Source organism: Martes martes (assembly GCF_963455335.1).
Source record: "Martes martes genome assembly, chromosome: 6".
Taxonomy (NCBI): Eukaryota; Metazoa; Chordata; class Mammalia; order Carnivora; family Mustelidae; genus Martes; species Martes martes.
In genome coordinates, this window is record NC_137893.1 from 80,598,026 (window position 1) to 80,612,489 (window position 14,464).

At 36.8% G+C, this 14,464-nt stretch overlaps 1 protein-coding gene across 3 annotated transcripts in view; it reads left to right on the forward strand.

The window, feature by feature from the left end:
* The window catches only part of FAM184A (family with sequence similarity 184 member A), a gene marked incomplete at its 5' end in the record, with an annotated part of 116,312 nt that overhangs the window by 64,043 nt on the left and 37,805 nt on the right, over positions 1 to 14,464 (forward strand). For all 3 annotated transcript variants that reach the window (XM_080806859.1, XM_080806860.1, XM_080806861.1), the window contains 3 exons: positions 5,785 to 5,946; positions 8,472 to 8,593; positions 9,047 to 9,197. In XM_080806859.1, coding sequence (XP_080662985.1) covers positions 5,785 to 5,946; positions 8,472 to 8,593; positions 9,047 to 9,197 — 435 coding nt within the window. The remainder of the gene's footprint in view (positions 1 to 5,784; positions 5,947 to 8,471; positions 8,594 to 9,046; positions 9,198 to 14,464) is intronic.

The window sequence follows — 14,464 nt, forward strand, 5'->3', positions numbered from 1 at the left end:
CACTGCCTGACACATGGTAAGAGATCAGTATTTATAAATGAAATATTTTGTGAATGAGTAAAACTCATCCTTAAAAACTAAGTCAACTTCTATAAATAAGAGTGTTACTGGTTTTTCTATTGCTGTGTAACAAATTACCACAAAACTTAGTGGCTTAACACAGCACAGGTTTATTACCTCAAAGCATTATGGGTCAGGAGTCCAAGTATAGGTTAGCTGGATCCTCTGCTCAGGATCTCACAAAGTTGAAATCAAAGTGACAGCCACACTGCAGTCCAATGTGAGGCACAGGGTCCATTTTCAAGCTTGTCAGTTGTTTGTCAGAATTAATTAATTTGTGGCTGTATGACGGACACTTATTACTAAATTGGTCTCCAGAAAAGTTAGTAGTAGTTACATATCTTTTATGATTTAGGAAACGTTTATTGACTGCATGGTATCTTCTAGGTGGTAGGGATACTTTGACAAAAGGTCAAGGAACTCATAGCTTCAAGTGGCTGTTATGACTGGTGATAAATACAATGCATTTTTTAAATTCCAGGGGAGGAAGTGCTTCTCTACTATAAGCATTCAGAAAAGCTCCGGAGAATGTGATGTTAGAGAATTTTTAAATGTGGTATGGAAAGTGGCCTTTCAAAGGTAAATGGAAATTTGCAGATGTAGGAATGATGAAAGATAATATAGGTACAAGGAATAGTGTAAGTATGATCATGTTGGCACTCAAGTTATAATGCCTTGGTGAACTCTAGAAGTTCAGTTCACCAATCTCTCAACCCTAGCACTCCTGATTGGCAGATAATTCTTTAGGGTGTTTAGTAGTATCCCTGGTCTCTACATTCTAGATACTAGTAGTGTGTGCCACAGTGTTTCCCCTTCAGTTGTAACAAGCAAAAATGTTTCCAGACACTGTCCTTGGGGGCAAAATTGACCCTGGTTGAGAATCAGTGTACTTGACAATATGGCACTTGTCAAGAAATGTGGTAGAAAAGGAAGTTGAAGCTAAATTGTGACTGTGCCATAGCAAAGCTTCAGAATGTGTCCTAATGACAGAGTGCTAGCAGCAGACCAGAAACTGACACTCTCAGATGATCTCAGGAAAAGAATTCTGGTGGCAGTAGGAGAATGAGTTGTATGGGAAGGGGACTGGTCATTAGAGTTGGGTAGATGACTTAAGATGCTATTACATTAGTCTGGGCAAGAGTTGATTATCTTCTTGACTAGGAGAGCAAAACATGGGAGTGGAGAAGATTATTCAAAAGTAAAATTTACAGGACCTGATGTGATAAGTGGTAGAAAAAGACTCCAGTATCTAGCTCAGGTGTTTGGACAGGTAATTATGCCACTCTGGGAAGATGGGTATTACAGGAGGAAAGCTACATAAGAATGGCAAGATAATGAATTGTTCGGACCTGAAGGGATTGTAAGACATCTAGGCTGGAACTAAGTAGAGAGGCCAGGCTTAGAGCTAAAGATTAGGAAGTCACTAAAGCCGTTAACACAGAAGAGCTCACCAGAAGATTGCTGGTAACAAAGAGGAGCACCAGTACTGAATTAACAGAGCCAGGGAAAGAGATGGAGAAGGAGAAATCAAAAGCATGACAATGAGAATTGATGGATATGAGAACAACATGAAAACAGATACTTTCAAGAGACCTGGAAAGGTCATGCAATCAAGGGTTCTCTGACGACCTTCCTACAATGGCAGTGGAAAAGTGGGACAAAAGTTAGATTTAATAGGTTTAATCTGAAAGTACTCTTTCAGGACTATAAAATGAAAAGAAGAGAGAAAATGAAGTTCTTCAACCTCATACCAGAGATGTTTGAGATGGGCTAAGATTGAAATGTCATATCAAATCATGAATATAAATATAAATAAAATAGGAAAATGCAAGTGACAAAGCTTAGGACTAGGAAGGCCTTTCAACACATGATGGCAATGTTACAAATTAAAAACACAATATTTATACAGTGAAAGCTATAATTTTTGTATATCGAGATACACCATAAGTAAAATTATGAGAGAAGAAAAATTGGGGAGGGGTGAAATAAGTGATTGGCAAATTGTATGAGTAACAAAATTCGTGTCTTTAGCACCTTAAAATATATACAAAATATTAAAAAATACAGATACCCAAATTTTTTTAATGAGCTAAAGGAGAACATGAAAAAGATAATTTTAAGTGCTGTAATTTAAAAATGGGAAATGAAATTAATGAGATGTCATTCCCATTACCATAAAATTAATGATAAAAATTGAAACCATGAAGTGTTGATAAGGGCAAAGAAATAAGCACAAAAAGTTGCTGATGGGAATATAAAATAATGTAATTTTCTTGGAAAGAATTTAGCACTATTAAAAGTCTTAAAGATGAGCATGTCCTTTGACTCCTGAATTTCACAGTATTTAACTGAAGCAAATAATTAAATATTATTGACAAGATTTCATCATTGTTTATAGAAGAAATTTAGAAACAACAAGTCTGACAAATATTACAAAATGTTGCTGATTAACAGGAATGAACTGAGGAAAGGATCTGCAAAGGCCCTGAGGCATAAGAATTTTCTAGGAATTGAAGGTTGCCAGTGTGGGTGGGACTGTAATCACAACTATAATAATATAATTCATATTTATTTAGTTCTAACTATGTCCCAGGTGTTGTTTTATATAGTCTCTCCTTTATACTCTTTGTTCCTTTAATTCTCTCAATAACCCCATGCTGTAATTACTAGGTATCAAGTCACAAAAAGGCTGTGGAACTTTCCCAAGTCACGTAGTAAGTGGGTAAAGCCAGAATTCTAATCCTGGTGGTGTGATTTCAGAATTCAGTTCTTAACCCAAGGAGCGTAAAGACCGAGGAAGGGAGTTGGCAAGAGAAAGCTGGAGACTGAGGCAGGGTCTATGCCTCAGAGGCCTTGTAACCCCTTGAAAGATTTTTGGATGTTATTTTAAGAGAAACATGAAGAATTTGGAGGATGCTGAGTACAAATAAGTGGATGCTTGCTTGGTCTTGGGGCTTACACTCATGTCTGTATTTGTAATTTATAAAAAAATGACACAGGCACTGCAAGGAGATTGGATCAGAGAAGAGCATGCATGAGTGAATATTCCAGGGAAGGGGTTTCTACATACTGTATTCCTTCAGTGTTAAGAGGAATCAGAGGATTGACCTCTACTGCAAGTGGCAGAAATCCCAGCTCAAACCAGCCTAAGGAAATTTATTGAATCATGTTGACTGGAAAAGTCCCAGGGGGAATGTTCGCATCAGGCATGACCACATTCAGAACTGAAATTGTTTACACTGGAACTCAGCTTCTCTTTTCCTCCAGTTGGATTTGTTTTTGTGTTGACTTCCTGTTTCAGTCATACACATTCTCTTAGGTTATATGTGCAACTGGAAAAAGACCTTTTTTAGGAACTCCTTTAAAAGTCTGGAGATCACTGTGTAAAGATGAACTTATACCATGTGCCTGCTTCTGATCCAGTCCTCATGGCCAACAGAATGAGATTACTGAACTGGTTTATGCTTCAGAGAAATGCCACTTTCATTCCTGGGTTTGGGTTGACGTGGACCCATAGAGAAGAAAGGTAGATGCTGCACATGACTAAAAGAGATTTTGATATGACAACAGATGTGTTCCTTACATATCCACTTTCATTATGTTTTAGAAAGCAAAGTTTAATTGGTTGTGTTCGTTACTTATGATTTGCTTATTATGTTTAATTCTGCAGCATGTTAAATTTTTTTTCTTTTTAAACATTCATTCTGTCTCTACTTAGTTTCTTGAACAGACTTTCTCTTTTAATTCTTTGTGTAATAGCTAGAATACTGTTCTTTGTAAGTTTTTTCATGTATTCCATTTGTACATATAATCTTATTTATTTGAAAATTACCTGGATTGTGGAACAAGATTTTTCTCCATGTTGATAAATTTGGTCGTCCCCTCCTTACTGATTGGTACCTGGTATTTGCATGTTGCTTTCTAATTAAAGAATCTTTTCCCATATATCCTTGAGTTTAAATGTTATAATAACTATGAAGTAGGTATCATTATTCTTACTTTATAGTGGCAGACCAAGAACTTGAAACTCGATTTTTTACCCAAGTTCAGTACTTTTTTTTTTTTTTTTTTTTAAGTATACCCCTAAGGTAGGGCTCAAACTCCAAGGGTCCACAGACTGAGCTAGCAGAGCCCCAGGTTCAATACTCCTGAACTCTGTTACACCTTTCTTATAGTATTCATTCACCCATGTGACACATTTATGGCAAGCCAGAGCAACATAAAAAGCAGGGAAGATACAAATAAGCTAGATAGACTAGAGAAAGGGGGCATAAATTCAGGGACAAAAAAAAATTCTAAGACATCGTAAATGAATATTAAATGTAAATATGCTATTAAATTTTTAAAATTAGGGAAAAAAGATGTCTTTGTATAATATTTTAAATATCTAGAATGACTCAAAGTAGTTGATCAACCTGATAGAACCAGTTATAACCATGAAATAAATACTCCCAACATGTATCTAGAGAGGCACTAGGCCCAGAGGATTTTAATGGATGACTTTTATTAAAATTTTGAGAAACAGATAAATTTTAACTGAAAATATTTCAGAGCACAGAAAAATTGGAAGCTTTCCAGCTCAGTGTATCAGGCTCGCATCCCTTTAAAGATAGTAACAAGATAAAATGTTACCATCACCAGAATTGTTCAGTACATAAACATCTGCATGGAAAGGGGACAGGAAAGGGGTGGTCATTTGAGAGGAGGCTGAAAGAGAATGTTTGCAGTTTTCCTTGTGATGCCTGTATTTACAATGAGAAATATTCAGGTGTTATTTTAAAATTAGAAGTTTTCATTTCTATATGGTTTTGATAAACTTGGCTTTTATAAAAAGGAGATTTTTATTACATAGCACTTTCCTAGATAAAGTATTTCACATATTGGTTTTAGTTCTCATAATTTGAAGATATGAATCTGCCTAATCAACAAATTGTCTTATTAGCTCCTAATTTCAAGAGCGTATAAATTCAACTTTTTTTTTTCCTTTTTAAAGGTTTTTTATTTATTTGACAGAGAGAGACACAGCAAGAGAGGGAACACAAGCAGGAGGAAGGGGTGAGGGAGAAGGAGGCTCCCTGCTGAGCAGGGAACCCGATGCAGGGCTCGATCCCAGGACCCTGGGATCATGACCTGAGCCGAACGAAGGCAGACACTTAATGACTGAGCCACCCAGGCGCCCCCTATAAATTCAACTCTTAACAATTTCATGAGGAAATTTTGTATGGAAATGAAGAAATCACAACTTATTGTAATGTGCATTTTACAGCTCATCAATATTGACCTAAATCAGTCGCCTTTATAACCAGCAGGAAAACTGGGCTCAAAGGAAGTATAAGTGATTCCATTTTAAAAAGCAGTTTTAAAAATATTTTTATCTAAAATAATATTTTTTCTCTGTCTTTGATATAATCTTCATCTTGTTCTAGTTTCTTTTTGTAGGTATTTGATTATTTGGTGGAACTAGGAATTCTCTGTTAAAATGGGGGCTTGAGTTACCCACTTATTCACATGGTTGTCATGAAAGAGGAAAATCATAAATATGGAGGTCTTTGATGGGGGGGAACAGATGAAAGCTATCGTTATTATTTGAGTGCTTCTTCCAAATTCATCAAAAAAGATCCATTCAGTAAAATTACCACTAAAGAAAAGACTAAGAAAACAAACATGGCTGTTTTGCTGGTCGATAACAGTGAAGTATGTTAAAGGTGCTGTATGTCCTTGCAGATTGGCCGTCTCCAAGATCTGGTGAGGAAAAGTGAACAAGGTCTTGGCTCTGCAGAAGGCCTCATTGCTAGTCTTCAGGACACCCAGGAGAGACTTCAGAATGAGCTTGACCTGACGAAAGGCAGGCTGAAGGAGACCAAAGATGCTCTGTTAAATGTTGAGGTAATTTTAGAATACCTACTGTAATCTAAACATCAGCAAGGTAAAAATATTTAGTTACTTTGCTTAAGGTTTATTGTACATATCACATTGTATGGAGTGTATTAGTTTTGTAGGGCTTTGCTACCAAGGTACTAAATCTAAGTGGCTTAAAACAATAGGAATTTACTTTCTCACAGACTGGAGGCTGAAAGTCCAAAATCAAGGGCCATTCTCCCTTTGAAACCTAGGAGGCAGATCCTTCCTGGCCTTTTCCAGCCCCTGGTAGCCCCAGGTCTTCCTTAGCTCGTGGCACATTTCAGTTTCCTCCTCAGTGGTCAGTGGCTTTCTTCCTGGGTCCTCACTTCTTCTTAGGAGGATACCCTTCCCATAGGACTAGGGGTTCACCCTATTGACCTCCTCTTAACTAATTACATCTTCACTGACCCTATTTCCAAATAAGTTCTGAGGTACAAGAGGTTAGGACTTCCATATATCTCTTTGGGATCACAGTTCAACCCATAAAAGTTAAGATGCACAATTCTTTTATTGGTAGGTGTTTGAACTCTCATGTATAGCAACAAAACAATTCTCCGTGACCTACAAATTTCGAAAGGCTCTGTGGTCTTCCATTCTCAGGGAGCAGAGCAAATATTTACATCGCCTCAGAAAATAAAGAAAAGCATCCCTTAGAACTAAGAGGATAGTATCCAGAGAGTTCTTACTCTTCCTTCAGAGGGGCATATGAGAGTGTGGGCCCTGAAGTCAGCTTGGTTGGGTGTGAATTCTTGATCCACTGCTTAATGTGTCACTTCCGACAAGTTACTTAATCTTATCCTCAATTTACCCACCTGCACAATGCAGGAGTGGCGGGGGATAATAATACACTTCACACCACCATTGTAAGAATTAAATGAGATAAACCATTTACAACACAATGCTTAGTAAGATGGTAAGCACTTAGGAGGTGTTGCCTTTTATTTATATTATTTCAAATTTAATTTTTTTAGCTTAGAATTGGAATCAGTTTCATTTCTTTAGGGTCCTTGCACATATTTACATTACTCTCCTATCAAGTAGTAGAACTTAATAAAAACTATAAGCAAAACCTTAGCAACTGCTCATCTTTTGTTCTGCTGGGCAGTTTTAATCCAGAAAATGTGGGTACTGCATCATGGTTTACCACAACTTTAGGAAGGCTCCTTAACAGGTGTTCTGCCTGGATAGGAGCTTTTCTCCCTCCTCCCCGCTGAATTTCTGTTGTGGGTGATATAACTGAACCTGCCATCAAGTGAATATTGGTCCCTGACTGTATGTCACCTTGTTGGTACCTTTGGGGGATCCAGACACGGGCAAGGCAGCATTTGCCCTCTAAGACTTCTTAGGTCAGATTTGGTAAGTAAGGGGTAAGATGCTGATGACCATGATGGTAATACTGGTTTAACAGTTGCAAATCTGTAGTGTGGAGTTTATAGTTTCTGACATTACTAAAACCTTGCTGAGGCTGTTTCCTCACTATACCCTCCATATCTTATGAGGATCCCAGGAGGTGATGGATATGGAAACACTTGAAGAAAAAAAAGAGCAAATTTTCTTTACCTCTTTTCTTACCCCACTAATGTCTCATAAGGTACTTTGCATTCAATAAAAGAAATACTTTTCAAGAAATTCTACCCCATTTAATGCTGCCTGTGTTAGAAAAAGTAGTAGTTCCTAGAGGCAGAATACTTAGTGAAAAGGACAGTTGGCTAAGATGGCCAGATCCAGTTTTCAGAATTTATGGCTTATAGTCAGATCCGCAGTGTAGAATGGCAGTTTGAACAGACTTTCTTCTCTCCCAGTAATCTGCATATGCCCTTCAGCAATGCTCCAACACATGCTATTAGAAAGTGGGTGATCCAGAAAGGGTCATTGTTACAACTGTTCCTCTTTTGCTGTAGCCGAAGAGCAGCTCCACTGCTGGCAGGGACCGAAGGTTGCCATGTTGTCCAAACAGGTGACCTCTAGCCCTGGGCTCCAGAGAGCCACTTGATTTACGCTAATCTACAGGCCTTTCATCTATATCATATTATCACTTATTTTAATCATGTCAGTGAGGTATAGCTATAATGCTTCGGTTCTGAATAAATAGCAGACCTTTGTATATAAATATGAATGAATTTGAATAATATATCTATGTAATTTGTATATGTGTGTGTGTGTGTATATATGTGTATATATATATATGTATATGTATATATATATATATGAAGATAATAGATACCCATGATATGGAAAGTTAAGATTATTAATTATGCTAGCTTTAAACTATTTAAAAGGATTTGTAAAATTGGAAGTCTTAATGAAACATAGCTTGCAAAAGGACATTTAAAATATAAAATATGTGCCCTGTATTGTCCAAAAATCTCAAGTAATCATTGTAGATGACACTATCAATTATTATGATATAGGAATTTAAGTTATAATGCAAGCATTCTGCTTATTTGAAATAACCAGCAATGACTTTGCTTTTGAAGACTTGTTTTCATTGAAAAGTTTTTATTCTTCAGGGTGAGCTAGAACAAGAAAGGCAACAGCATGAAGAAACACTTGCTGCCATGAAAGAGGAAGAGAAGCACAGAGTGGACAGAATGGCCCATGACTTAGAAATAAAATGGACTGAAAACCTTAGGTACTTTTTGTGCTCTGTAATGTAATCTTATCAATACAGATGTGCAAAAATGTTTTTCTATTATATGGTATGTGTTGTCTTATCATTAAAATCATAGTGACAGCATTTTTAATGAATTTTTTTCCTGATTAGATGCAGAGAAATGGTTATTTTCTTTTTCTGCTTGAATACTTTTTCTGATTTTATTTTCTTTATAAAATACTAACCTCAAGTCAGAAGATTTGTTTGTTTTAATACCTTTTCTGCCATTAATAACTGATGAACAAATGATCTTAGGTACGTTACCAACTTACCTTATAGTACTATAAGCCTGACTAAAAAAATAATCAACTTTTATTCTGAGTTGACTTTTTAGGAGAATTAATTGATACTTAAAAAACCCGTGAATAACTATATGATAGCTACTGAGAGGAATAATTCTCTTTAAAAATAAAGGCATTCCTTTTATTTTAGACAGGAGTGTTCTAAACTTCGTGAAGAGTTAAGACTTCAACATGAAGAGGATAAAAAGTCAGCCATGTCTCAACTTTTGCAGTTAAAGGAGCGAGAGAAAAATGCAGCCAGGGATTCATGGCAGAAGAAAGTAGAAGATCTCTTAAACCAGGTAATTAATAGTCTTTACATTCTGAAGGTTCATTTTCCTTGACATTCTGTAGCCAAGAAAACGTTATAAAACATTGTGCGTTAATTCACTGTGTTATGTTATTTTTCATAGGGCAAATTTAAAATTTTAAAAATGTATAAAATCAAGGAGGTGTATTCATTAACTTGCAAAAACTTTGTACTAAATAATGTTCATATGCAGTCCTAAATTCTGAGAAGAATTTATAAGTTTTTGGTTTAATATTTGAACTGAACACATTATAGAGATTTTTAAATAGAAAAGTTACCCATGTTTTGAAAGTATAAAATCTTTTTTCAAGCCATTAGCTATCACTTGGGCCCCAGAAGGTAAAATTTATTAAATGCATCCTGATTGTCTAAAGCCATACCAGAAGTGAGCAGTTTACTTCTTTCTCAGCAAAAGGGTGTTGCCTGTTACACTTCAAAATGTTTATCAAAACAAAAGGTAGTGATATTCCTAAGTCTGTCTTATGTCCTAAATCTGTCTTCTTACGTCAGGTTCACTTATTTCCATGTTCACTATAATTAAAAGAATTTTCACTCATTTACACAACTTCTAAATTTTGAGTTCTTAGCACTTTTCTGCAAAGCCCGTTATTAAATAAGACTGACTGCGTGAGTCACTAGTTGATAAGCAAGTGCAGAACTTGGACAAGAAGCAGCTCTGTAATTTAGTGTGAGAAATCTACTATTATCTTTCTATTTGTGATCATGATGAATTTCAAAATAAACAGGATAGGCTTTCTGTAAGATAACTTATTACAGAGGGTACATATATGCATTATCTTTCAAGAGTACTTGGGGCCTGCCGATTTGTGTCTGGCCTTTCATAATAGTTAATGTTACCCTGGAAAGGAAGTATATATACATGAATTTTTGAAACCTTTGAAATTCAGAGAAAAGTAAAAAGGAAACAACTCTCACTAGAAGTTGGGCACCAGATTCGCATTGATTATTGGTTACCTTCTGTATACTTATTTTACATTCCTATTTAGAGACCTAGAAGGACATATTTTCTTGGGTAGAGCGGTCCTACTCTACTATGATGTTCTGTACTTAAAAAGATTATTTCATTTGTATGATAAAGATGAAAAACACCCCTGAAAGTCTGCCTTGTTTTTTAATCACAAAGTATTGTCATAGACATTTTTTGGCTGAACTTGGCACTCTAAAGAGGACCTACAAATTCTCCCACTTATTTTCTATTAAATTATTTCATTACTCATGTAATCTCTCTTATAATAAATTGTCAGATTTCATCCATGCTTCTCTGATATTTTTTTTTTTCCAGTATCTGTTCTGCATTGATTATTCCTGAGAGGACATAATGTTTTGCTTATTATTTAGTTCTGTGTCATAAAGAAATTTATTACATAATAGTTCCAATTTTGCCAACTTTACAGAAATAATTTTTGATCAGTTTTCAAAGCAGATTAACCGTACATATAACCAGGAATTGTCTCCAAAGATGAAGCTGTTCTGTTCTGCTCTATGCCATCAGTCCCATTTTCAAAATGACAATATCTTCCCCTCTCCCCACTTCGAAAACCCAGGAGACATACACATTCCCATAGATAAACTGGCAAATAGCTGTTACACCTCGGGATTTTCTGTACCTGAAGAAAGTTAGGAAAACAGTTGAACAAATGATTCCACACTGAAGTGAAAATGGGTATTATGTGATCAAAGTTGCACTCTTTCCAAGTATGTCAGAGGACAGAAACTTCCAGCAGGACTAGCAGTCTTTTTAATGGAACATTGTTATGGACAAAAGACCTCTCCATCCTTCTTGGCCCTTTGGATCTTGTTTTCTTGATTATTGTGGATGGATTCCTAGAGCTGGTGCGCTGTACCTGCTCTCCTACTTTCCACTTGCCTGACTCCTCCTGAATCTTGGTCCTCATGCTGTCTACCCCCAGCTCCAAGCCCTACAACCATCTCATTCTATTTACTGCTACTACTGGCCTCACTCATCTTCTTGTTCCTAGCACTGCCAGCACTCCTCTGGCCTTAGAGAAAACAGATCTACCTTGGACTTTGGGACGTTTAAGGAGTAAGAGTGGAGAACAAAATTGGAACAGCCAGGCTTTAGGCAAAAACCTGTATTGTGAAAAGTATCAGAGGATCTGTGTTTTCACAGATTTTAACTATTTCTGAGTAAACTGAACACATCTATTTTTGTGCCTTGGTTTACTTGTATTTCATTCTGCTTAGAGCAAAGAAGAAATAATTTATCTTTCATGTGACCTTAATCTCTTGAGAGTTAAATTTGATTTAAACTTACCTATCAAGAAATAGGCAAAGAAAGGCACGACAGTTTCATTTTTCTTCAATCAGATGTTCTTTATTTTATCAAAATGTCCCAAAGCTATTATTTTTATTCTGTGCTCTGATCAGAGTCTAACTTCATATTTTTAGTTTTCTTTTAATGTTTCATTGTGTTCTTTTTTTCTGTCCAATGACTACCCCTTAGTCCAAAACTAGGTACACTTCCTGGGCTAACCAGTGTATCTTTGAATTCCTTTAGAGCAAAAGAACTACATTTTTACTCTTCTAAAGAAAAGCGAGTATACTCTCAGAGAGTGCTCTGTGATCGTATTTTCTATTTATGATCCTAAAATATCATATATTCCTTTATTTCACCTTTTTCAAGGCAAATTTTATTTTGGGTCTGGTCTGATGACTTAATATTCTAATTCCCTCATTCAGAGCAGTAGACTGAGCAATTTGGGAGACATACAACATTCACATATAGAACTGTGGGATTCTGTAGTTTGGGTCTGACTCCTCATTTTGAACTTTGAGGCCCCAGAGGTTATTTAGCTGGTTATAGCCACTGTGTATGTATGTAACACAGTTTTTAGCCTCCACATTATCTGCAATCTGTTAGGATTTTACCTGCAGTAAAAATCACTCTGCAGTGAGTGACCATAAATGGTCTGGACAGTTTGTACTCTAGGAGCAGTGAAGTGCTGGCTCTGGCTCCTGCCAGCTCACATAGCCCTGATTGTATGCAGGCTTTCTCAACTCCATATTCTGGGACATGTTGGTGGCGAGAAGTTATGATGGTGGGAGTATTTACACCACAGTACCAGTACTTATTGCACAACAGGGCTTTATTTTTCAGAGAGCTACTACGTACTTACCAACATACCACTGGGTGGGAGTATAGAGTAGAGAAAGAGTGACATAGCCAATGTGATTGGGAAAAATTTTATTAAAGAGGTCAACTTCAGTGTGACTTTCAAATAGGGTAAAGGACAAACATAAATATTCTCATTCATTTGACATTTTATTGAATATACTCATAATCCAGGCATTATGAGGAATACAGAAAAAATGAGGTGGGGCAGTTGGGGAGATAGGTTATTGTGAAAAATTTTTGCTTCTAATCATAGGAGATGAGAGTTCACTCAGTAAGGTTATGGATAGGAGACTAACATGTTGAAATTTTTATTTTATTTTATTTTATCACAGCTTAATATGGCTGTGATATTGAAGTGAGGTTGAAATTGAGACATCTCAATTAGATAATCCAAAATGTCTGAACAGAACTCGTGAATATACATCATGCACCCAATCATCACCCCTCAACCTAAGCTAGACTGCTCCTCCTAGACACTGCCCTCTGTCTACTGCTCAGCCTTCTCTGACTCCTCTCTGTCACAACGTGCAGCTGGTCCATCAGCACTTCCTGCTGCTCTGCTTTCAAAGTACACCCAGAATCTGCCCATTTCCAGCACTTCCTCCACTATCACCCTATCCAAGCTACTTGCAGTTCTCTCCCACGCTGCAGATGGAACTTGCAGATCGTCCTGCTTCTTCTCTTGCCCACCTACATATTGTTTCTCAACCGGCCAGAGTAATGCCCTTAAAATATTAAGTTGGATCATGTTACTCTCCTGCTTCAACCTTTTACATTTAGGTTATAATCCATACTTTTACTATGGCCTATAGTAGCCTTATGATTTGTCCCCTGCCAACATCATCTCCTGTCACTTCTTTCCTTCCTTTTCTGTAATCCTACTGGAAGACTTGGAGTTCCTGGCATACACATACACACACACACACACACACACACCCCAAACTTAATCTATCGCAGGGCCTTTGCACCTGCCAGTCCCTCCACATGGAATCCACTTTCCCCAGATCTTCATGGCTTGTTCTTTTACTTTGTTCAATTCTCTGCTCAATCCTAACTCTTCAAAAAGATCTTCCCTAGCCTCCTTCTCTAAAATAGCACCCTCCATCACTCTGTGTCCTCTTATTCTGCATTGTGTTTCTTCAAAACATATATTTCTACATAGCCTCATACTGACACTTTTCCCTATTAGAATGTAGTTCCGTGAAAGATGGATCTCTGTCTGTACTGTTCACAATTGCATACCCAGCTGCTTAAACTGCCTGGCATATAGTAAGCACTCAGTAGTTGTTGAATGGAATGTATGAAAACTGAGGCATAGTTACTGAAGACAAAGTTGTCAAATACATGAAGTACAAATAATTCTACCCATTTAGGACCTGAATTAAGTTTATTTCACTGAGACTACAAGAGAAACTATAAAGGAACAAATCACGGGATTTGATGGAATACTTTGCTAAAGGAGAAAGAAATGTTAAAATTAACTCAGGATTTAAAGCCAGAATAATCAAAAGAAGAGCATTATCTGAGACAGGGAGGTCATGAACCACTTAACTGGGGGCAAGTGGGGTGGTGAGATGGTAAGTTTGGTTTTAGACATACTGATTCTTCATCACAGGAGATTTTAGAATTTTCACACTCAGTTGGAAAGGGCAATGACATGAGTAAGCACTAGAGATTAAAATAAGTGCTGTTGGTCAAGAGCAGCTGAGAAGCCTGCCTCTTCAGGCTGTTGCAGACTGTGTTCTGATTTCTAGACCAGTCCAAGGCGATAGCTACTAGCCACACACAACCATTGAGCACTTGAAATGAGATTCATCCAAATTGAGAGGTCACTGTGAAATGTCTGCTGGGTTTCAAATACTTAGTACGAAACATAGATGGAATGTCTCACTAATATACTTATAAGCTATAATTACATGTTGAGATGATAATGTTTTGGATATATTGGGTAAAATATATGACTAAAAATCTACTTTTAAAAACATGTGGCTACTAAAAACTTTTTAGATTACACACATGGCTCTCAATTACAATTCTATTCAATAACACTGGCCTACACTATTTAGGTCACAAAAATTCGGAGTAAATTTGGTTCAGTGCTC